Here is a 23,607-nt window from a genome sequence, read left to right as displayed (position 1 = left end):
TAATCAAGATCATCCTGCAAACACATGTTTTGAGCCTTGCCAAATAAGAATCTTCATAAAAGAGAAATTCATCTTGCTCTCTCTCCAACCCTCATCTCTCAAGGGTAGACCAGAAGGCCTCCAAACTACACAATGAAAAGACCGTAATAAACTCATCCAGATGAGGACATGGCTCTCAACAGACCGGCTATATTTTATCCAGAGCTAATACAGTATAATACAATATCTGGAGCGCACTCCGAGAGCCCCGTGCCCAGCTGATCCTGAAGGACATGTCATATCAAACTGAATTGAGTCACCATGGCAGCGGGACAATATAAATGGCCCTGGCCCTAACTAAGCAGCCCAGAGCCCGTGTTTTACCATGCTGATGTCTCTACTGCTATCACCACTGACCTCACACTGCTGTGAATGACTAGTCTTAGGGATAGAGGGATGAGAGAGATCAACATTTCTTGTGAGGAAATATAGTTTAGAGGCACTGCTCTTTTCTAAAGGGAGGGATACAGGAGAGATGGAGACATTTAGAGAGAGAGAGAGAAAGCCATCGACCGGTTAGAGAGAGAGAGAGAGCCATCACCGGTTGGAGAGAGAGAGAGAGCCATCACTAGTTAGAGAGAGAGAGAGAGAGAGAGAGATAGAGACATCACCAGTTAGAGAGAGAGAGCCATCACCAGTTAGAGAGGGATAGAGCCATCACCAGTTAGAGAGAGAGAGAGAGAGCCATCACCAGTTAGAGAGAGAGAGAGAGAGAGAGAGAGACATCACCAGTTAGAGAGAGAGAGAGCCATCACCAGTTAGAGAGAGAGAGAGAGAGCCATCACCAGTTAGAGAGAGAGAGAGAGAGAGCCATCACCAGTTAGAGAGAGAGAGAGAGAGAGAGAGAGAGAGAGAGAGAGAGCCATCACCAGTTAGAGAGAGAGAGACATCACCAGTTAGAGAGAGAGAGAGAGAGAGAGAGAGACATCACCAGTTAGAGAGAGAGAGAGCCATCACCAGTTAGAGAGAGAGAGAGCCATCACCAGTTAGAGAGAGAGAGAGAGAGAGAGAGCCATCACCAGTTAGAGAGAGAGAGAGAGAGAGAGAGCCATCACCAGTTAGAGAGAGAGAGAGCCATCACCAGTTAGAGAGAGAGAGAGAGAGAGCCATCACCTAAGAATCTACTAAAAAAATATTAGGTAACAACAAATTCCATCCCTTCTAGACAATGTCACTGTAATAGTGAAGGTGTAAACTTGGCAGTAGAAAACCTAAACAGTATATTTGACCTCTCAGCTTCTTTATCAAATCTAAAAATGTCAAGCGGACAACCTAAGAAAATGAACAACAATGACAAATGGTTTCATGAAGAATTCAAAAACCTAAGAAAGAAATTGAGAAACCTATCCAACCAAAAACATAGAGACCGAGAAAACCTGATCCTTCACTATGGTGAAAACAATACAGAAATACACTACGGAAAAAGAAGGAACAGCACGTTAGAAATCAGCTCAATGTAATTGAAGAATCCATAGAATCGAACCACTTCTGGGAAAATTGGAAAACAAACAACAACACGAATAGTTATCTTTCCAAAACGAAGAAGTATGGATAAACCGCTTATCCAATCTTATTGGCTCTATAACAAAAAACAAACAGAAAAAGCATATACATGATCAAATACAGATGTTAGAATCAACTATTAAAGACTACCAGAACCCACTGGATTCTCCAACTACATTGAATAAACTACAGGACAAAATACAAACCCTCCAACTCAAAAAGGACTGTGGGGTTGATGGTATCCTAAATGAAACAGCCATCTTGGGAAAATCCTCTGCATTATCATTAACAGCAGACTCGTACATTTCTTCAGCGAAAACAACGTACAGTACTGAGCAAATGTCAAATTGGCTTTTTACCAAATTAGACCACATATTCACCCTGCACACCCTAACGGACAAACAAACCAAAACAAAGGCAAAGTCTTCTCATGCTTTATTAATTTCAAAAAAGCTTTTGACTCAATTTGGCATGAGGGTCTGCTATACAAATTGATGGAAAGTGGTGTTGGGGGAAAAACATACGACATTATAAAATCCATGTACACAAACAACAAGTGTGCGGTTAAAATTGGCAAAAAACACACATTTCTTTCCACAGGGCCGTGGGGTGAGACAGGGATATAGCTTAAGGCCCACTCTCTTCAACATATATATCAACAAATTGGTGAGGGCACTAGAACAGTCCGCAGCACCGGGCCTCACTCTACTAGAATCTGAAGTCAAATGTCTACTGTTCGCTGATGATCTGGTGCTTCTGTCCCCAACCAAGGAGGGCCTACAGCAGCACCTAGATATTCTGCACAGATTCTGTCAGACCTGGGCCGTGACAGTAAATCTCAGCAAGACAAAAATAATAGTGTTAAAATAATAGTGTTCCAAAAAAGGTCCAGTTGCCAGGACCACAAATACAAATTCCATCTAGACACCGTTGCCCTAGAGCACACAAAAATCTATAGATTCCTCGGCCTAAACATCAGCGCCAAAGGTAACTTCCACAAAGCTGTGAACGATCTGAGAGACAATGCAAGAAGGGCCTGGAGAAGAGCCCCCTAAGCAAGCTGGTCCTGGGGCTCTGTTTACAAACACAAACAGACCCCACAGAGCCCCAGGACAGGAACACAAGTAGACCCAACCAAATCAAGAGAAAACAAAAAGAGAATTACTTGACATATTGGAGAGAATTTACAAAACAAACTGAGCAAACTAGGATGCTAAACTCAGCAAAAAAAGAAACGTCCTCTCACTGTCAACTGTGTGTATTTTCAGCAAACTATGAACATAACAAGATTCAACAACTGTGACATAAACTGAACAAGTTCCACAGACAGAAATGGAATAATGTGTCCCTGAACAAAAGGGGAGGGGGGTGGCAAAATCAAAAGTAACAGTCAGTATCTGGTGTGGCCACCAGCTGCATTAAGTACTGCAGTGCAACTCCTCCTCATGGACTGCACCAGATTTGCCCGTTCTCGCTGTGAGATGTTACCCCACTCTTCCACCAAGGCACCTACAAGTTCCCGGACATTCCTTGGGAGAATGGCCCTAGCCCTCACCCTCCGATCCAACAGGTTCCAGACGTGCTCAATGGGATTGAGATCCGGGCTCTTCGCTGGCCATGGCAGAACACTAACATTCCTGTCTTGCAGGAAATCCTCCACAGAATGAGCAGTATGGCTGGTGGCATTGTCATGCTGGAGGGTCATGTCAGGATGAGCCTGCAGGAAGGTTACCACATGAGGGAGGAGGATGTCTTCCCTGTAAAGCACAGCATTGAGATTGCCTGCAATGACAACAAGCTCAGTCTGATGATGCTGTGACACACCGCCCCAGACCATGACGGTCCCTCCACCTTCAAATCGATCCCAAAACAGAGTATAGGCCTCGGTGTAACGCTCATTCCTTTGACAATAAACGCGAATCTGACCATCACCCCTGGTGAGACAAAACCGCGACTCGTCAGTGAAGAGCACTTTTTGCCAGTCCTGTCTTGTCCAGCAACGGTGGGTTTGTGCCCATAGGCGACGTTGTTGCCGGTGATGTCTGGTGAGGACCTGCCATACAACAGGCCTACAAGCCCTCAGTCCAGCCCCCAAGCCTATTGCGGACAGTCTGAGCACTGATGGAGGGATTGTGCGTTTCTGGTGTAACTCGGGCAGTTGTTTTTGCCATCCTGTACCTATCCCGCAGGTGTGATGTTCGGATGTACCGATCCTGTGCAGGTGTTGTTACACGTGGTCTGCCACTGCGAGGACGATCAGCTGTCCGTCCTGTCTCCCTGTAGCGCTGTCTTGGCGTCTCACAGTACGGACATTGCAATTTATTTCCCTGGCCACATCTGCAGTCCTCATGCCTCCTTGCAGCATGCCGAAGGCACGTTCACACAGATGAGCAGGGACCCTGGGCATCTTTCTTTTGGTGTTTTTCAGAGTCAGTAGAAAGGCCTCTTTAGTGTCCTAAGTTTTCATAACTGTGACCTTAATTGCCTACCGTCTGTAAGCTGTTAGTGTCTTAACGACCGTTCCACAGGTGCATGTTCATTAATTGTTTATGGTTCATTGAACAAGCATGGGAAACAGTTTTTATACACTTTACAATGAAGGTCTGTGAAGTTAATTGGATTTTTACGAATTATCTTTGAAAGACAAGGTCCTGAAAAAGGGACGTTTCTTTTTTTGGTGAGTTTATTTGGCCCTAAACAGAGAGTATACAGTGGCAGAATACCTAACCACTGTGACTGACCCAAAATTAAGGAAAGCTTTGACTATGTACAGACTCAGTGAGCATAGTCTTGCTATTGAGAAAGGCTGCCAAAGGCAGACAGGCTATGTGCACACTGCCAACAAAATGAGTTGGAAGCTGAGCTGCACTTCCTAACCTCCTGCCAAATGTATGACCGTATTAGAGACACATATTTCCCTCAGATTACACAGACCCAAAAAGAATTCGAAAAACAAATCCAATTTTGATAAACTCCCATATCTATGTGAAATACCACAGTGTGCCATCACAGCAGCAAGATTTGTGACCTGTTGCCACAAGAAAAGGGCAACCAGTGAAGAACACCATTGTAAATACAACCCATATTTATGTTTTATGTTTTCCCTTTTGTACTTTAACTATTTGCACATCACTACATCACTGAATATATACATACTATGACATTTGAAATGTCTTTATTCTTTTGGAACCTCTGAGTGTAATGTTTACTGTATTTTTTTGTTCTTTATTTCACTTGTGTTTATTATCTATTTAACTTGCTTTGGCAATGTAAACATATGCTTCTCTTAAATTGAAATTGAATTGAGAGAGAGAGAGAAACAGGTGTAGTCTATGGGACGGAGGGATGGCGGTTGAGAGAGGGATTAGGTTCGCACCAAAGGAGAGATGATGGGTACATTTATCTTTATATTTTTTTCACGTTTATTTAACCAGGTCGGCTAGTTGAGAACAAGTTCTCATTTGCAACTGCGACCTAGCCGAGATAAAGCAAAGCGGTTCGACACATACAACAACACAGAGTTACACATGGAATAAACAAACATACAATCAATAATACAGTAGAGAAAAGTCTATATACAGCATGCGCAAATGAGGTAGGATAAGGGAGGTAAGGCAACAAATAGGCCATGGTGGCGAAGTAATTACAATATAGCAATTAAACACTGGAGTGATAGATGTGCAGAAGATGAGTGTACAAGTAGAGATACTTAGGTGCAAAGGAGCAAGATAAATAAATAAATACAGTATGGGGATGAGGTAGTTGGATGGGCTATTTACAGATGAGCTATGTACAGGTGCAGTGATCTGTGAGCTGCTCTGACAGTTGGTGCTTAAAGCTTGTGAGGGAGATAAGAGAGAGGAATGAGGGATGAGAGAGTAGGAGGTGCAGAGTGAATGGAGGGCATGGTCACACTTGCCCACCGGGCCTACATGGGGAGACAAGATGCCTACTCCAGCTTCAAACTCACGCTTTGAACCACCCCCTCCCTATTTCTCTCTCTCTTTCTCTCGCTCTCTCTCTCTTCAACATCACTCCATCTCATATACATTCTACATACGGTTTATATACAGTTGATTTCTACTCTCTCTGTGTGACCTGATCATCTGTAGCTCCCCTCTCCACAGACTTGAGCTCACCAAACAAACTGACACCTCGAACAATAACAGCCCAGAGCTTGACTAGTCTAATCCCTTCACCTCTACAACATCTATTGACTTCATTTGCAATGCTAAACATGCTTTCAGGGCACAGAGAATAACAACAGCTTCCAGTATGGCCTTGCTTTGTGTGACCTTGGGAGACCGAACACATCTCTGCCTCTCCAGGAAAGGATATTCTTCTCGGCTTCTCTTCACCGTTTATGGCCCATTAAATACCTAATACCTTTCTAATATCGCAAATTACTGCTCCATTTAGTGGAATTAACGCCTCTCTCCTGGCATACACACTCTAAATAAATACAAATATTTACCCATCTTTCCTACAGGCCAGAAATATCCGTATCAATATCATTTCCCTCTGGTGTAAGATTTTGATGTAACTTTAAAAAAAAATCTTTATTTAACTAGGCAAGTCATTTAAGAACAAATTCTTATTAACAATGACGGCCTACCGGGGAACAGTGGGTTAACTGCCTTGTTCAGGGGCAGAACGACAGGTCCAAATGGACCTTGTCAGCTCGGGGGTTCGATCCAACAACCGTTCGGTTACAAGGAACAACGCCTCCCATATTTGGTGTAGATATTCGCAGTAGACGTTGTAATTATCCGTGTGTGTGTGTGTGCGCACGTGGCTATAGATATTGATTGTAAGGTCACAGGGGGAGAGAGTCCTGCTAAATCACCATAGAGAATAAGCGAGCACCTGTGCTGTAATGTGCTTAGTCTTTATTACACAGAGATAAATACAATCCATATAGACCGTGTCCTGGATAATTATGTTAACAGAGACCAATTCATCAGTGAGTGGTCCCTAAGTTCCCTCCATACTTTTCTATACATTTACTACATACATATTCATCTTCATTAAACAACTACAGCATAGCGCCACTACCAAGTCCTATATGATCTCTTTTGAAGAGAAATATTATGACGCATATCCACCCACCCATCTCTATAATGATGTCCGTCCGTATAGACCACTTCATCAGTGGGATCTGCACGTCTCTTAGCTCCGATACAGGACTGACTCTTGATTGTGAGAACATTGGGACGTTACGCTGATGTTCTCTCGCCCCTCATACACCAGCCCACATTGGGCACAGGGAACAGGGACGGTCCGAATGCCCTCACACACTGGGCCTACGGGGCAGTGGCTTACGGACACGCTCTCCTCTGGACACTGTTTAATTGGTCATCCTCTGACCTGGACACCGGTGGCCTCGTGTCGCGTGTGGGTGTTTGTGTGTTCACAGCATTTTTAGGTAGAGCAGGCACACCGCTCTCTCCCTTCCTTTACCTCGTTGCGTGACTATTCACGCAGGCACAGGGGTTCCACATGAATACGGTAGCCGTGTCTACGCATCATCTTACCTTGTCACACCTCATGAGGCCCAGGTATCGCAGCGACTTGCTGCTTCTGGCAATCTGTGTCGCTCCCTGGTCAGTGATCTCTTTACACCAGCCTGCATCCACTGTCTCTATGGTGCTGCTGTACTGGCCAATCGCTATCAGAGCTATGGAGACAGAGAGGAAAGAAAGGTCATGTAAGTGATATGAGAGAGAGAGAAGAGAGGAGAGAGAGGAGAGAGCGAGAATGCATAAACAGCCCGCTGGTTCGATGACCTGCGTGACTGTCACACACACACACACACACACACACACACACACACACACACACACACACACACACACACACACACACACACACACACACACACACACACACACACACACACACACACACACACACAATTCCATTGTTTAGACAGAGCGCACCCACACACATTTACATTTTAGTCATTTAGCAGACGGCTCTCATCCAGAGCGACTTACAGGCGCAATTAGGGTTCAGTGCCTCGCTCAAGGCCACGTCGACAGATTTTCCACCTTGTCAAATTGGGCAAACAAACCAGCGACCTTTCGGTTACCGGCCCAACACACTAGGCTACTTGCCGCCCAAACACACACATACATGATCACACGGTGCTGGCAGGGTGCACCACTTTACCCTGGCACACTGTCCTTCCCCTGGCGGCGCTGTGACACATGCCAGCGCTCTAATGGATTAGTCCAGCAGCAGTCTAAACAAATGTGTGTGTGTGTATGTGACAAGGCTGACAAGCTAAGCACAGAGTGCCAAAGTAAAGAGGGGACATCATGCCAGAGGATACAACCACTGTCTGTCAGTGCGTGATCGCATGGATCCGTGTGTGTGTGTGTGTGTGTATCTGTCCCTGTGTGCGCGCGCATGTTACTGTTCGTAGTGAAACGCCGACCTCTCATTTCGGTCCATGGCACTTTTTTTTGTTTCGTAGCAGTACAAGGTGAATAGTTTCAGTGTTTCTGGAAACAAACACGTACGCACAATCAAATCGCCGACCCGTCAAACGCCGAGCAGACGGACGAGCGGAATGCTACTCTGTGATCGATTAAAAAGAGTCTTCGACTTTGTTCTCTACACACTCACGCCATCACTAATGAGTGGCGGATGAGAGGAGGGTGAAAGGGATGACAGAAGAGGTGAAAGGCAAAGTCAGCCTTTGTCTGCATGCTCTCTCATGTACTTAACCTCCGTGTTGTTTTCCCTGAACAACATCTAACTTCAAATCTATTTAACTAGTAGCATGAGAGACCTCAGGCCTTGCCTTCAACAGATGAACCCAAGCAGCCTAAATATATGTGAGGTTAAATATAGTGTAGGGTTATAATTGATCCTGGAAGTGGATCTAACAGCATCAATACATTCAGACAGGCACACACACACACACACACACACACACACACACACACACACACACACACACACACACACACACACACACACACACACACACACACACACACACACACACACACACACACACACACACACACACACACACACACACACACACACACACACACACACACACACATCGACCTTTCCATTTCAGACATATTTAGCATACGTGACCTCAAATACACCATCAGCCCAAAGGTATGAGTCAAGGTATGAGATTTAGGGTTGTTTTTTTTGTTTGTTTTTTACCTTTACTTAACTAGGCAAGTCAGTTAAGAACAAATTCTTATTTTCAATGACGGCCGAGGAACAGTGGGTTAACTGCCTGTTCAGGGGCAGAACGACAGATTTGTACCTTGTCAGCTCGGGGATTTGAACTTGCAACCTTTCGGTTACTAGTCCAACGCTCTAACCACTAGGCTACCCTGCCGCCCCAATTCTAGTTCTAGATTCTAGTTACAGTGTAACTCTCAATGTATTACGAACGCATTATAATCACCTGTATATTTAGAGACTGTTACAAAGAGCCACACACATCTACTATACAACGTGCTAAATACAGTGCAGGTGGTCCAAAGCAAAGCGTCATTAATTACACCAACCTTTATTGTACCAGTTTAGGATCCAAAGACGCATACAAGCACAGAACAAAGAAACCACATGTCTTAAACCAAGTGCCCTGAGCTACGTATGCATTACACCCAATATTATATGTTACATTACACCCACTCAGCAGGAGAGGGCTTTAAGGGAAAGGAGGTCTATTTAAAAAGCATTAAATGATACATTTCCGTTCCGCCGTGAGCATACGGTAGGAGCCTTATTGGCCAGAGAGAGACGCTCGCCCCTAAGAGAGGGCTCGAGCAGAGATCTGTGCGATGCGTGAAAGAGAGACCGACCGACCGGACAGAGGTAGGGGGCAGAGAGCTAAAGAGCTTCCCGGCCTCTCCTCGTCACCTCCCACTCCCCTTGTCTGTTCCCAGCAGGAGGACCTAAAACCAGATCAGTTGTCCTCCTTTGATGTTTGAACACATTCTTACTACTACTCTCTCTCTCTAGGGAGGAGGGGGAGGGTCAAATCTGGTCAGAAGGGCTTGGGAAAGTGATGGGGGGGGGGAGAGGGGGGTTCATTTCAATCTGATCAGACAAAAGTTTGTGTCTTCAGAGACACACCCCTGTTGCCGTAGCGTCGCCCCATATCTTTCCACTCTCCCAAACACCCCACCCGTATCACCCCCCCCCCAAAACCACTCCCTCCCCCGTAAAACCTACCAGGACTTTGATATCAACACGACAGAGAGTTCGTCTATAGCAGGGATCATTATCTAGATTCAGATGCGGCCATTTTGTTCTTGAGTGGATGTTCGGAGAGCCGGAACATAATTACAAATCATTTGTATTATGAAGCTCAAATATTTGTCTAAAATACATAACAATTTCAAACCTAGCTTACATGTGTATATGATCACGTGTCTCTCTATTATGCGTGGAAATAGTTGGGAACAGATTTCCCAAATTAAAATCATTTGGAGCTGATTTCCTGGTAATTTTTATCCTGTTCTTTTTTGTTGCTCAGAAAACATGGGGGGGTGGCAAATTCGGCCCACGGCCCGCCAGTTGGGGAACCCTGGTCTAGAGGCAGGAGGGAGCTTAACACACTGCATATCTAAGAATGAAGCATGAAAAAGTTGCTTAGCCATTCCCTGATCGCAGTGGGACTCTACTCTTCTACATGCAGTGGTCCCCCTACTGCGAACACATCCGCACTACAGGAAGGCCTAAAGCAACAATGTCACACTACCACATGATATGACACACATAAAATGGGGCCTTATCCATATGATATGAACGGAGAACATCTTAAATCAGATCCTGGTCAGAGTGGAGATATAAAGACTGTCACTTAGAAGACGCCGTGGATCAGACAGACCGCTCATACTGTTCTCATTATTGCGTTCCCCCCCCCCCCCCCCCCCCCGCAGACGTTTCCCCTCAACAATAACTTCTGTACTGGTCTATAGTAACCCGGAAGGTTGCTGGATCGAATCCCTGAGCTGACAAGGTAAATAAAAAAATTAAAATCTGTCGTTCTGCCCCTGAGCAAGGCAGTTAAACCCACTGTTCCCCGGGAGCCTCGACATGGATGTTGATGAGAAGGCCACACCTCTCGGGATTCAGAGGGGTTGGGTTAAATATGGAAGACACATTTCAGTTGAATGCATTCAGTTGTACAACTAGGTACCCCCCTTTCCCTTTCCCTACTGCATGTAGCCTAGCGGTTAAGGACGTTGGGCCCGCAACAATAAGGTTGCTGGTCCGAATCCCCGAGCCGACTCTGTGAATAATCTCACAATGTGCCCTTGTGCAAGGCACCTAACCCTAATTGCGCCTGTACGTCGCTCTGGATAAGAGCGACATGCTTAAATGACTAAAAAAGGAAATGCATTTTCATCCTCCGTCTAGGGGACAGTCTGAGACAGCATCTACTACAACCTGCTATTGGAAACCATTGGCCACGGCCACTTACACAAGAGGAGCACTGCTTCCACCAGAATGCATTGTATGTAGACGGCCATATTATACACGATACACCCCCCCCCCCCCATTTATCCCGGTACCGTGAAAGTAAACCCTGATAAATACACGACACATCTGAGATGCTCTCTTACCCTGCACTAGGTTGCACTGTGAATCCACGAGTGTGCGTCTGTATCTCTGTGTGTGTGTGTGTGTCTGTCCAGCGATGACGCTTGGCTATAGATAACCACGAGTGGTTGATGCAGAGTTTTTATTATTCATGTTAACGGCGAGAGTTGATTTGGTCCTGGGTGAAAAATGCTCTACTTTTTTTTTGTGCCCCGAGGCGACGGTACACACTGACTGTATGGAGAGAGAGAGAGAAAACTGCAGATAAGATCAACTGGCCCTGCCACACAGGGTTCAGAGAAGCAAAGCAACACAAATACACACACACAAATAAATACACACACACAAACCAAGACAGATACACCCGGGCCACATCTCTCAGACACAAATCCAATAAGGAATGGGAACTAAAACAAATGTGTCTGTGCCACTATTACTCACACACACACACACACACACACACACACACACACACACACACACACACACACACACACACACACACACACACACACACACACACACACACACACAGAGGTAATGTAACACACGCACACACACGCAAACACACCGACAAGCGCACAGACATACAGTACACACAGACCATCAATTTCATTAGCCATTTTTTTCCCTTCATTTTTCTAGATGGATGATTCTGTCAAAAGACAAACCTGGATATTCTTCTGTTTTCATTATGAAGATAACCGGCCTGTCTTAACGGAACGTACGCACAGAATGATCATTCATGTAAAGGGGAGAGGAACATGGATCCACGCATACACAAAGTCACACACATACATGCACTAGCGCAGGCAAGCAACACAACACACAGAAATGCAAAGACTGGTCTGAGAATTCAGAGAACTCCAATTCAATTCCTATTACAAAAACGGCAAATGGGACATGATTACCGGGAAAATGTCCATTCAGGAAGCTGACAGCTCTATTTTAGGGAAACCTTGCATGCTCAGTTAGTGCTAGACAGAGGATCACAGTATAGACCATGTGCCTCAAACTAAGAGGGCCAGTGACACACCCAGGACAGTTTTAACCTTTGCTATTCCACAAAGAAGAATACCAAGGACAATAACTTTACCCAGATAAACACCTAATTCCAAGAGAAGCCTTTCAATAGTGCAGGCACATCGACATTTAAAGAGGGAGAGTTTTATTTTGGTCAGTGCAGGTACCCATGTTTCAATGGGGTTTCAATGGGCGACCATGCTTGGCGGCAACACATTCCATTAGGCTTCAATACCGTGGCATTCCTCTGGCCATATTCAGAGACAGGAGAACCCGGTCACCTGACACGTGCGCGCACACACAGGCTGAATCCCAAATCTCCCCCTCGGCCCTGTCCCAAAGCTGAGGGAGTGAAAATGATCGCGGCTGCAAGGATTCAGAACGAAGTGATATCCCGATACGTTTGGAGTTTGCGCAATTTAAAAAAATTATAAATGAGACGTGCCAAATTATATGCCATGTGCATTCGTTTAGGTTTGATTTGGAGACTTGACACATTTAACAGATGAAATATCTCCCAAATTAAACGTTTAACTGTTACTGAGGTTTAAATCTTGTAAAACGACAGAGGGATTTGTTCATTTGAATTTCATGCTCGTTTTATTATGTAAAAGTGGAACAGGAATTGCATCATTCAAGTCAGGAGTGTGTCCCGAAGCTGATTGGTTTGTTGAGCACATCGCCACTGTCAGGAAGTCTCCCTCGGGGTTTGTCATTAACACGTGACAACGGAAACCCCTCCGAGCTAGTTGGTAGGGGCGAAGGGGTGGTTTGGGATTCACCAATACTCTCTCCTATCGCACACCCTCTCCCCTCACGCACACGACACAGCCCCTCTCCTCACACACGACACACCCTCTCTCCTCACACACGACACACCCTCTCTCCTCACACACGACACAGCCTCTCCCCTCACGCACACGACACAGCCTCTCTCCTCACACACGACACACCCTCTCTCCTCACACACTACACAGCCTCTCTCCTCACACACGACACACCCTCTCTCCTCACACACGACACACCCTCTCTCCTCACACACGACACACCCTCTCTCCTCACACACGACACACCCCCTCTCCTATCGCATACCCGCTCTCCTCACACACGACACACCCTCTCTCCTCACACACGACACACCCTCTCTCCTCACACACGACACACCCTCTCTCCTCACACACGACACAGCCTCTCTCCTCACACACGACACACCCTCTCTCCTCACACACGACACACCCTCTCTCCTCACACACGACACGCCCTCCTCTCCTCACACACGACACAGCCTCTCTCCTCACACACGACACAGCCTCTCTCCTCACACACGACACACCCTCTCTCCTCACACACGACACAGCCTCTCTCGTCACACACGACACACCCTCTCTCGTCACACACAACACGCCCTCTCTCCTCACACACGACACGCCCTCTCTCCTCACACACGACACGCCCTCTCTCCTCACACACATTCAACATTCATTCAAGTCATTTAGCAGACGCTCTTATCCAGAGCGACTTACAAATTGGTGCATTCACCTTATGATATCCAGTGGAACAACCACTTTACAATAGTGCATCTAAATCTTTTAAGGGGGGGGGGGGGTTCGAAGGATTACTTTATCCTATCCTAGGTATTCCTTAAAGAGGTGGGGTTTCAGGTGTCTCCGGAAGATGGTGATTGACTCCGCTGACCTGGCGTCGTGAGGGAGTTTGTTCCACCATTGGGGTGCCAGAGCAGCGAACAGTTTTGACTGGGCTGAGCGGGAACTGTACTTCCTCAGAGGTAGGGAGGCGAGCAGGCCAGAGGTGGATGAACGCAGTGCCCTTGTTTGGGTGTAGGGCCTGATCAGAGCCTGAAGGTACGGAGGTGCCGTTCCCCTCACAGCTCCGTAGGCAAGCACCATGGTCTTGTAGCGGATGCGAGCTTCAACTGGAAGCCAGTGGAGAGAGCGGAGGAGCGGGGTGACGTGAGAGAACTTGGGAAGGTTGAACACCAGACGACACGCCCTCTCTCCTCACACACGACACGCCCTCTCTCCTCACACACGACACACCCTCTCTCCTCACACACGACACACCCTCTCTCCTCACACACGACACACCCTCTCTCCTCACACACGACACGCCCTCCTCTCCTCACACACGACACGCCCTCTCTCCTCACACACGACACACCCTCTCTCCTCACACACGACACAGCCTCTCTCCTCACACACGACACAGCCTCTCTCCTCACACACGACACAGCCTCTCTCCTCACACACGACACAGCCTCTCTCCTCACACACGACACAGCCTCTCTCCTCACACACGACACAGCCTCTCTCCTCACACACGACACAGCCTCTCTCCTCACACACGACACAGCCTCTCTCCTCACACACGACACAGCCTCTCTCCTCACACACGACACAGCCTCTCTCCTCACACACGACACAGCCTCTCTCCTCACACACGACACAGCCTCTCTCCTCACACACGACACAGCCTCTCTCCTCACACACGACACAGCCTCCTCTCCTCACACACGACACACCCTCTCTCCTCACACACGACACACCCTCTCTCCTCACACACGACACACCCTCTCTCCTCACACACGACACACCCTCTCTCCTCACACACGACACACCCTCTCTCCTCACACACGACACACCCTCTCTCCTCACACACGACACACCCTCTCTCCTCACACACGACACAGCCTCTCTCCTCACACACGACACAGCCTCTCTCCTCACACACGACACAGCCTCTCTCCTCACACACGACACAGCCTCTCTCCTCACACACGACACACCCTCTCTCCTCACACACGACACACCCTCTCTCCTCACACACGACACAGCCTCTCTCCTCACACACGACACAGCCTCTCTCCTCACACACGACACACCCTCTCTCCTCACACACGACACAGCCTCTCTCCTCACACACGACACAGCCTCTCTCCTCACACACGACACACCCTCCTCTCCTCTCCTCACACACGACACACCCTCTCTCCTCACACACGACACAGCCTCTCTCCTCACACACGACACAGCCTCTCTCCTCACACACGACACAGCCTCTCTCCTCACACACGACACACCCTCTCTCCTCACACACGACACACCCTCTCTCCTCACACACGACACACCCTCTCTCCTCACACACGACACAGCCTCTCTCCTCACACACGACACAGCCTCTCTCCTCACACACGACACACCCTCTCTCCTCACACACGACACACCCTCTCTCCTCACACACGACACACCCTCTCTCCTCACACACGACACACCCTCTCTCCTCACACACGACACACCCTCTCTCCTCACACACGACACACCCTCTCTCCTCACACACGACACACCCTCTCTCCTCACACACGACACACCCTCTCTCCTCACACACGACACACCCTCTCTCCTCACACACGACACACCCTCTCTCCTCACACACGACACACCCTCTCTCCTCACACACGACACACCCTCTCTCCTCACACACGACACACCCTCTCTCCTCACACACGACACACCCTCTCTCCTCACACACGACACACCCTCTCTCCTCACACACGACACAGCCTCTCTCCTCACACACGACACAGCCTCTCTCCTCACACACGACACAGCCTCTCTCCTCACACACGACACAGCCTCTCTCCTCACACACGACACAGCCTCTCTCCTCACACACGACACAGCCTCTCTCCTCACACACGACACAGCCTCTCTCCTCACACACGACACAGCCTCTCTCCTCACACACGACACAGCCTCTCTCCTCACACACGACACAGCCTCTCTCCTCACACACGACACAGCCTCTCTCCTCACACACGACACAGCCTCTCTCCTCACACACGACACAGCCTCTCTCCTCACACACGACACAGCCTCTCTCCTCACACACGACACAGCCTCTCTCCTCACACACGACACACCCTCCTCTCCTCACACACGACACACCCTCCTCTCCTCACACACGACACACCCTCTCTCCTCACACACGACACAGCCTCTCTCCTCACACACGACACACCCTCTCTCCTCACACACGACACACCCTCTCTCCTCACACACGACACACCCTCTCTCCTCACACACGACACACCCTCTCTCCTCACACACGACACACCCTCTCTCCTCACACACGACACAGCCTCTCTCCTCACACACGACACACCCTCTCTCCTCACACACGACACACCCTCTCTCCTCACACACGACACACCCTCTCTCCTCACACACGACACACCCTCTCTCCTCACACACGACACACCCTCTCTCCTCACACACGACACACCCTCTCTCCTCACACACGACACACCCTCTCTCCTCACACACGACACACCCTCTCTCCTCACACACGACACACCCTCTCTCCTCACACACGACACACCCTCTCTCCTCACACACGACACACCCTCTCTCCTCACACACGACACAGCCTCTCTCCTCACACAGCCTCTCTCCTCACACAGCCTCTCTCCTCACACAGCCTCTCTCCTCACACACGACACACCCTCTCTCCTCACACACGACACAGCCTCTCTCCTCACACACGACACAGCCTCTCTCCTCACACACGACACAGCCTCTCTCCTCACACACGACACAGCCTCTCTCCTCACACACGACACAGCCTCTCTCCTCACACACGACACAGCCTCTCTCCTCACACACGACACAGCCTCTCTCCTCACACACGACACAGCCTCTCTCCTCACACACGACACAGCCTCTCTCCTCACACACGACACAGCCTCTCTCCTCACACACGACACAGCCTCTCTCCTCACACACGACACACTACCTGCCGCCAGTGTGTGTGTGTGTGTGTGTGTGTGCACATTCATGCGTCCTTTGGTGTGCAGTGTGTGTAAAGGCGAGGAACTAGGTGAGAAGTAGAAAGGAGAGATCAATTGAGACTTCACATACACACTGGATTTCAACCATTTTAAACACATGACAGAAATGGTATCTCTCGAAGCTACAACGGACTATTCCAGCATAGAGAACATTGACCTTCTGCGTTCTCTCTCATGTCATCAGCTAATGGGGATCCTAATAAAATTCTAAATTCAAATTCTCTTCCACTTTCTATCGCTCTGTAAACCATGGCATCAGCTAATGGGGATATTAATAAAATTCTAAATTCAAATTCTCTTCCACTTTCTATCGCTCTGTATACCATGGCGTCAGCTAATGGGGATCCTAATAAAATTCCAAATTCAAATTCTTGTAATGGGGATCCTAATAAAATTACAAATTCAAATGCCCCCCCCCCCCCCCCCCCCCCCCCCCTAGATTTAGTCAGCTACCATTTTTATGAGCAGGAGGTCAAGTAGTGGTCAACCGTGTAACCATTCTGTGAGACTGTGGGACTAGGGAGTGCACTTAAAAGTATAAACTTAATCAGTTTAGTCCCCTTTCTATCTGACCTAGCAGTCAGGGGTTAACCATTCTTTACTGGCATATCAGATGGAATATTCAAACATGCGCACACACATAAGTCCCTTATTTCATTATTTACAGGCATATTAGATATGGAATCCACTTATTTCATTATCCTAAATAACGGTAGGTAATTACCTGAGAGCTCTGAACCCATTCCCCTGCCTGCCGTAACCCTACACATCATCCTAACCACTGACTCTGATTAAGACAGAATGGCTACTAAGGACGTTACGTGATAACTTGAAGATTTACTGGGATGCTGTGTGTGTGTGTGTGTGTGTGTGTGGGGGGGGGGGGGGGGTGTGTTTGTGTGTATGGGGTGTGTGTGTGTGTATATCCCCAGTAGCAACTGAACAGCCTTATATTATAGCTGATGTATTCCAGAGAGTCTAACTGTCATGTCTACTCTAAAGCAGCTTCATTCTGCACTTTGTGTCGCGTCTAAAGTATCCCCCCCCCCCAGGCCGCAGTATGATCAAACCCCAGCGTAAGGCCCTTCTGGTTGCCTGGCTGTAACGCCATCCCAGACACACCCATCATTACTGCGCCAGAAAATACGCCTGGTCCAAAAACCCTTTAAAATGGGACTGGGTATGTCTTCATGATTCTGGCTTGGTGTGTGACTGAGTTAGATGGTGCAGGTTTGAGGCCACAGTACCATCAGCAGGCAGATGCACACACTAAAGCCATTCAGTATGACGCGGACCACAATGTCTATTGTAGCATTACGCTAGTAACAGACAAAGTACGACTTCCTTCCCCCTGACGTAGTTATCGAGAAGAACGACCAGAAAGAGAACATGTGTCATCGGTAAATAGGCCTAGAGATGACATGGCAACCATGGAAACCCCCAGTTAACAGCCACAAGACATCGGAGGCCTCCGCTAGCTCCGAAAGCACCGTTACTCTAGTAACGGTTACCACGGCACCGGTGATTGACGTGTGAAGGAGGGACAGTCATGATCAAACGGGAGCGGGTCACCTGACTGGGGTCATGTACAGTAGCAACCAGGTCACAACAATCAATATCATGTATAATAAGTACCACACAGTGACTTGGCACCGCCGGTGACCCCAGCAGTAACTGACCCCAGGTCAGTGGAGGACACACCTTGCACTGTGTGAGAATCAAGACTATTATTATTAACCCTTATTTTACCAAGTAGGTTTTACTAATCTGGTGATACTGGGTAAAGAAAACCTTGTATGCTTTGAAGTAGAGGTGTACGCATTGTACATTCTAAATGGTGTTTTGTAGCTAAGCTGGGGACATTATACAAAGTCTGTGTGGGGAGAAAATCAACAGGATACGACAAGACTGGATATGTTTGACACAATTAGTTTTCCTGTTTGTGTGAATAGGAGAGAGAAAAAGACACAGAGGAAGAGAGCGAGTGAGATAGAGAAATGGAGAAAGGGAGAGGTTGTGTGAGGTGAGGTTTACTGCTCTGGCGTTTCAGTCAAACTGAATCAAATGAGAGGGAACAGAAATGCACCAGGCACCAATATGTGGCTGAGCTGGAGAGGCACATAGAGAGGGGGAGCAGATTGAGTGTGACACCGAAGAGGGGGGGAGTTTAGGAGGGACACGCTCAATCAAGGAAATTCATTAACTAGAGGGCAGGAAGAGGGCAGGAGCACACCCACTGGGTCAGCTGCTTTAAATTAGATCAGAGGCTGACTAAGAGAATGCCCCTGCCCTCTCCCACTCTGCCAGTGTGTGTGCGTGTGTGTGTGTGCGCCAATCACCATGCCCTGAGAAGCCCAACTAGCGAGGTCAGTAAAAAAAACTCTGATGTACTTTATGGTGGTGCATCTGAGACAAGAAAACACACACAGTGATTGAATTCTGTGCGATAACCTTGTGGTGGAAGGTGGAGTTTTAAACATATTGGGGGGGGGGTGTGAGAGAGAGCGAGAGAGAGAGAGAGAGAGAGAGAGAGAGAGAGAGAGAGAGAGAGAGAGAGAGAGAGAGAGAGAGAGAGAGAGAGAGAGAGAGAGAGAGAGAGAGAGAGAGAGAGAGAGAGAGAGAGAGAGAGAGAGAGAGAGAGAGAGAGCAAGTCTCTCTTAAGAGATGAGAGAGATGTGACCTAAGAGAGGTGACTTTAAAGTGGAGCATATTTTCTCCTGGAACATTGGCAAACGTTCCAAAGTGTGTGTGTGTGTGTGTGTGTGTGTGTGTGTGTGTGTGTGTGTGTGTGTGTGTGTGTGTGTGTGTGTCCGTCCAAGGTATGTCTTATTTATTTTTTGGCATTTTATTAGGATCCCCATTTGCTGTTGCGAAAGCAGCAGCTACTCTTCCTGGGGTCCACACAAAACATGAAACATAATACAGAACATTAATAGACAAGAACAGCTCAAGGACAGAACTACATCAATTGAACTCCATAAATAAATCCATCACTTTTGTTCTGCCCACTTGTTAAACGCAAACACTGCTAGCCTGAACGATGGCTGAAGTGCAACGCCAAGGAACAGGTGTCGATACACAGACACTATTGAGCTCTAAATCACAGATAGATGGGACATGGTGTCTGAGGAACACTCATTCAGGAAAAGAGATTAGACTTCATTTTACAGAACCTAGTCTTTTCATGAAATGGAAATGATTTACCCAATGTTTTCACTCAACGTTTTCACTTGAGTTTCTGTTACTGATTTAAGAGTTGTATCTGTTTTGTCCAAATGAAAGAGGGGGGTTTAAATAGGGTATTGGAAAGGATTGTCTTTGTCCTCCCTCTGTGTGTGTCTCGTTCTCTCTCTCTCTTTCTCTGTCTCTCTGACATCAGCACTTTGTCATGTCAGACAACATTAGGATCCCCTCAGATCCACAGGAACTGCATCTTTGAAGTTAAACTGGGGGAAAATATCCTAAATATAGGCCTGGCTCCAGATATGTGTGGCTGCCATCTCAGATCTGTGTGTAAGATGAAAAGCACCAGCCTGTTGCGATATTCTCTATCATATTATGGTTCTACAGTTTCATATGGGTCTTTCAGAATAGTACATCAGGGTTTGGTGAAAACACCCCCAGACACAAAGCGCTGAGTAGTGACCTTCAAGTCTTTACATAGACTCTGGCTCACAATAGAAAGTGTGTGTGTGTGTGTGTGTGTGTGTGTGTGTGTGTGTGTGTGTGTGTGTAAAAAACATGTATTTTAAAATGTGTACAACAGCATCATCCTCCGACTTCTCTCCAGACACAGAGAGATATACCAGACGAGGGATTAGAAAACAAAACAAGTGATTCTCCAGGACAGCAGAGAGACGATGTTTGACAGAGAGAGGCTGTGAAGCGTGGCTGTGTTCATGCTTATGGATTTGGGCTAATCCACTAGCGTAGAGAAAACGTCTTAAGGGTAATTACACGCTCTGATCTCATCCAGAGATCCCCAAAACAAGCTGCTCTTACATACTGTATGCTGGTTACACTTGTTAAGGTCTTGAGGTATTACATATGGTTGGCATAGTCAGATAGGCTACTCTAAGTGGAAAATCCCTACTGGAAGGTACTGTAACATAGACTACTGTTAAGCGGTTAACCAAGGTGGTACATTCAAAATAAATAAAATATGCCCAATTTCCTTTGATGGGGCGGCAGGTAGCCTAGCGGTTAAGAGCGTTGGGCCAGTAACCGTAAGGTCACAGGTTCGTCTCCCCGAGCCGTCTGGGGGGGGGGGGGGGGTGAGACGATGCGAGCATGGCACTTAACTCGAAATGCACCTGTAAGTCACATTTGATAGGCTTGTCGAATTCAGCTTCAGACTCCTGTCACCAGTCGCCACCACTTCCTATCTATGTGCTGAGGTAGCAAAGACAGGCCAAACTCCTCCCTGCACCGTTGGTTGTAAAGCAGCATCACCTGTCCCTGACCCTTGTTAACACAGTGTGTGTGTGATAACCTTGTCACACACACACATTATATCTCTCCTGTCCCCCGTCGTAAAGTTGGACCCCATCACTGTCCCTGACCCCAGTGGTTAATAGTGTGTAACTAATGGAATACCTCTCTTTTTACCCATCTATTTCCCCACTAAACAACCACCCACACCCCCATACACCCACCAGGGTGGTCTCAGCCTAATTACAGAGGAGGACCTCCATTCCCGAATCACCTGATGACATCATGACCAGGATTCCATTCCAAAATCCTCAGGTCTAAAGCTATTCTGGACCCACTAATTAACCACCATTCTCCATCACTGGTGGAAGAAGTACCCATTGTCATACTTGGGTAAAAGTAAAGATTTCTTAATAGAAAATTACTCAAGAAAAAGTGAAAGTCATGCAGTAAAATACTACTTGAGTAAAAGTCTAAAAGTATTTGGTTTTAAATATACTTAAGTATCAAAAATAAACGTAATAGCTAAAATATACTTAAGTATCAAAAGTATAAATCATTTAAAATTCCTTATATTAAAGCGAAACTCCAGCCAAAAACAATATTTTGGTATTTGTTTCATTAGTCCATTGTTGACATAGTCCCAAAATATTTTGCTTGTCAGCAGTCAAGCAATCAGCAGCAATCATATGATGCAAAATGCATTATACGGGGATGATTTCTGTATTTTGAAAGTCACATATCTTGAAAACTTGATTGTTGACAAGCAAAACATTTTTGGGACTACGTCAACAATGGACTAACGGAGTTTTGGGTGAGGTTTCCTTTAAGCAAACCAGATGGCACCATATTGTTTCTTATTTATTTACAGTTGAAGTCGGAAGTTTACATACACTTAGGTTGGAGTCATTAAAACTCGTTTTTCAACCACTCCACACATTTCTTGATTACAAACTATAGTTTTGGCAATTCGGTTAGGACATCTACTTTGTGCATGACACAAGTAATTTTCCCAACAATTGTTTATAGACAGATTATTTCACTTATAATTCACTGTATCACAATTCCAGTGGGTCAGAAGTTTGCATACACTAAGTTGACTGTGCCTTTAAACAGCTTGGAATATTCCAGAAACGATGGCATGGCTTTTGAAGCTTCTGATAGGCTAATTGACATCATTTGAGTCAATTGGAGGTGTACCTGTGGATGTATTTCAAGGCCTACCTTCAAACTCACTGCCTCTTTGCTTGACATCATAGGAAAATCAAAATAAATCAGCCAAGACCTCAGAAAAAAATTTGTAGACCTCCACAAGTCTGGTTCATCCTTGGGAGCAATTTCCAAACGCCTGAAGGAACCACGTTCACCTGTACAAACAATAGTACGCAAGTAGAAACACCATGGGACCACACAGCCGTCATACCGCTCAGGAAGGTGACGCGTTCTGTCTCCTAGAGATGAACGTACTTTGGTGCAAAAAGTGCAAATCAATCCCAGAACAACAGCGAAGGACCCTGTGAAGATGCTGGAGGAAACAGGTACAAAAGTATCTATATCCACAGTAAAACGAGTCCTATATCGACATAACCTGAAAGGCCGCTCAGCAAGGAAGAAGCCACTGCTCCAAAACCTCTATAAAAAAAGCCAGACTACGGTTTGCAACTGTACATGGGGACAAAGATCGTACTTTTTGGAGAAATGTCCTGTGGTCTGATGAAACAAAAATAGAACTGTTTGGCCATAATGACCATCGTTATGTTTGGAGGAAAAAGGGGGAAGCTTGCAAGCCGAAGAACACCATCCGAACCGTGAAGCACGGGGGTGGCGGCATCATGTTGTGGGGGTGCTTTGCTGCAGGAGGGATTGGTGCACTTCACAAAATAGATGGCGTCATGAGGATGGAAATTATGTGGATATATTGAAGCAACATCTCAAGACATCATCAGTTAGGAAATTAAAGCTTGGTCGCAAATGGGTCTTCCAAATGGACAATGACCCCAAGCATACTTCCAAAGTTGTGGAAAAATGGCTTAAGGACAACAAAGTCTAGGTATTGGAGTGGCCATCACAAAGCTCAACTGTACGTATAGCCAGAGGCACACTCCAACATCATTTATAAATGAAGAATGTGTTTAGTGAGTACACCAGATCAGAGGCAA

The 23,607-nt window shown here is 46.9% G+C and overlaps 1 protein-coding gene across 2 annotated transcripts in view; it reads right to left on the bottom strand.

Annotated features, from left to right (window-relative positions):
- Positions 1 to 23,607, bottom strand: part of LOC120042563 (F-box/LRR-repeat protein 17-like) — a 100,912-nt gene that overhangs the window by 18,101 nt on the left and 59,204 nt on the right. For both annotated transcript variants that reach the window (XM_038987415.1, XM_038987478.1), the window contains exon 2: positions 7,077 to 7,219. In XM_038987415.1, coding sequence (XP_038843343.1) covers positions 7,077 to 7,219 — 143 coding nt within the window. The remainder of the gene's footprint in view (positions 1 to 7,076; positions 7,220 to 23,607) is intronic.

The sequence above is a fragment of the Salvelinus namaycush genome, chromosome 1, assembly GCF_016432855.1.
Source record: "Salvelinus namaycush isolate Seneca chromosome 1, SaNama_1.0, whole genome shotgun sequence".
Classification (NCBI taxonomy): Eukaryota; Metazoa; Chordata; class Actinopteri; order Salmoniformes; family Salmonidae; genus Salvelinus; species Salvelinus namaycush.
The sequence above is the reverse complement of the archived record's forward strand: the minus strand, read 5'-3'. Positions and strand labels throughout refer to the sequence as shown.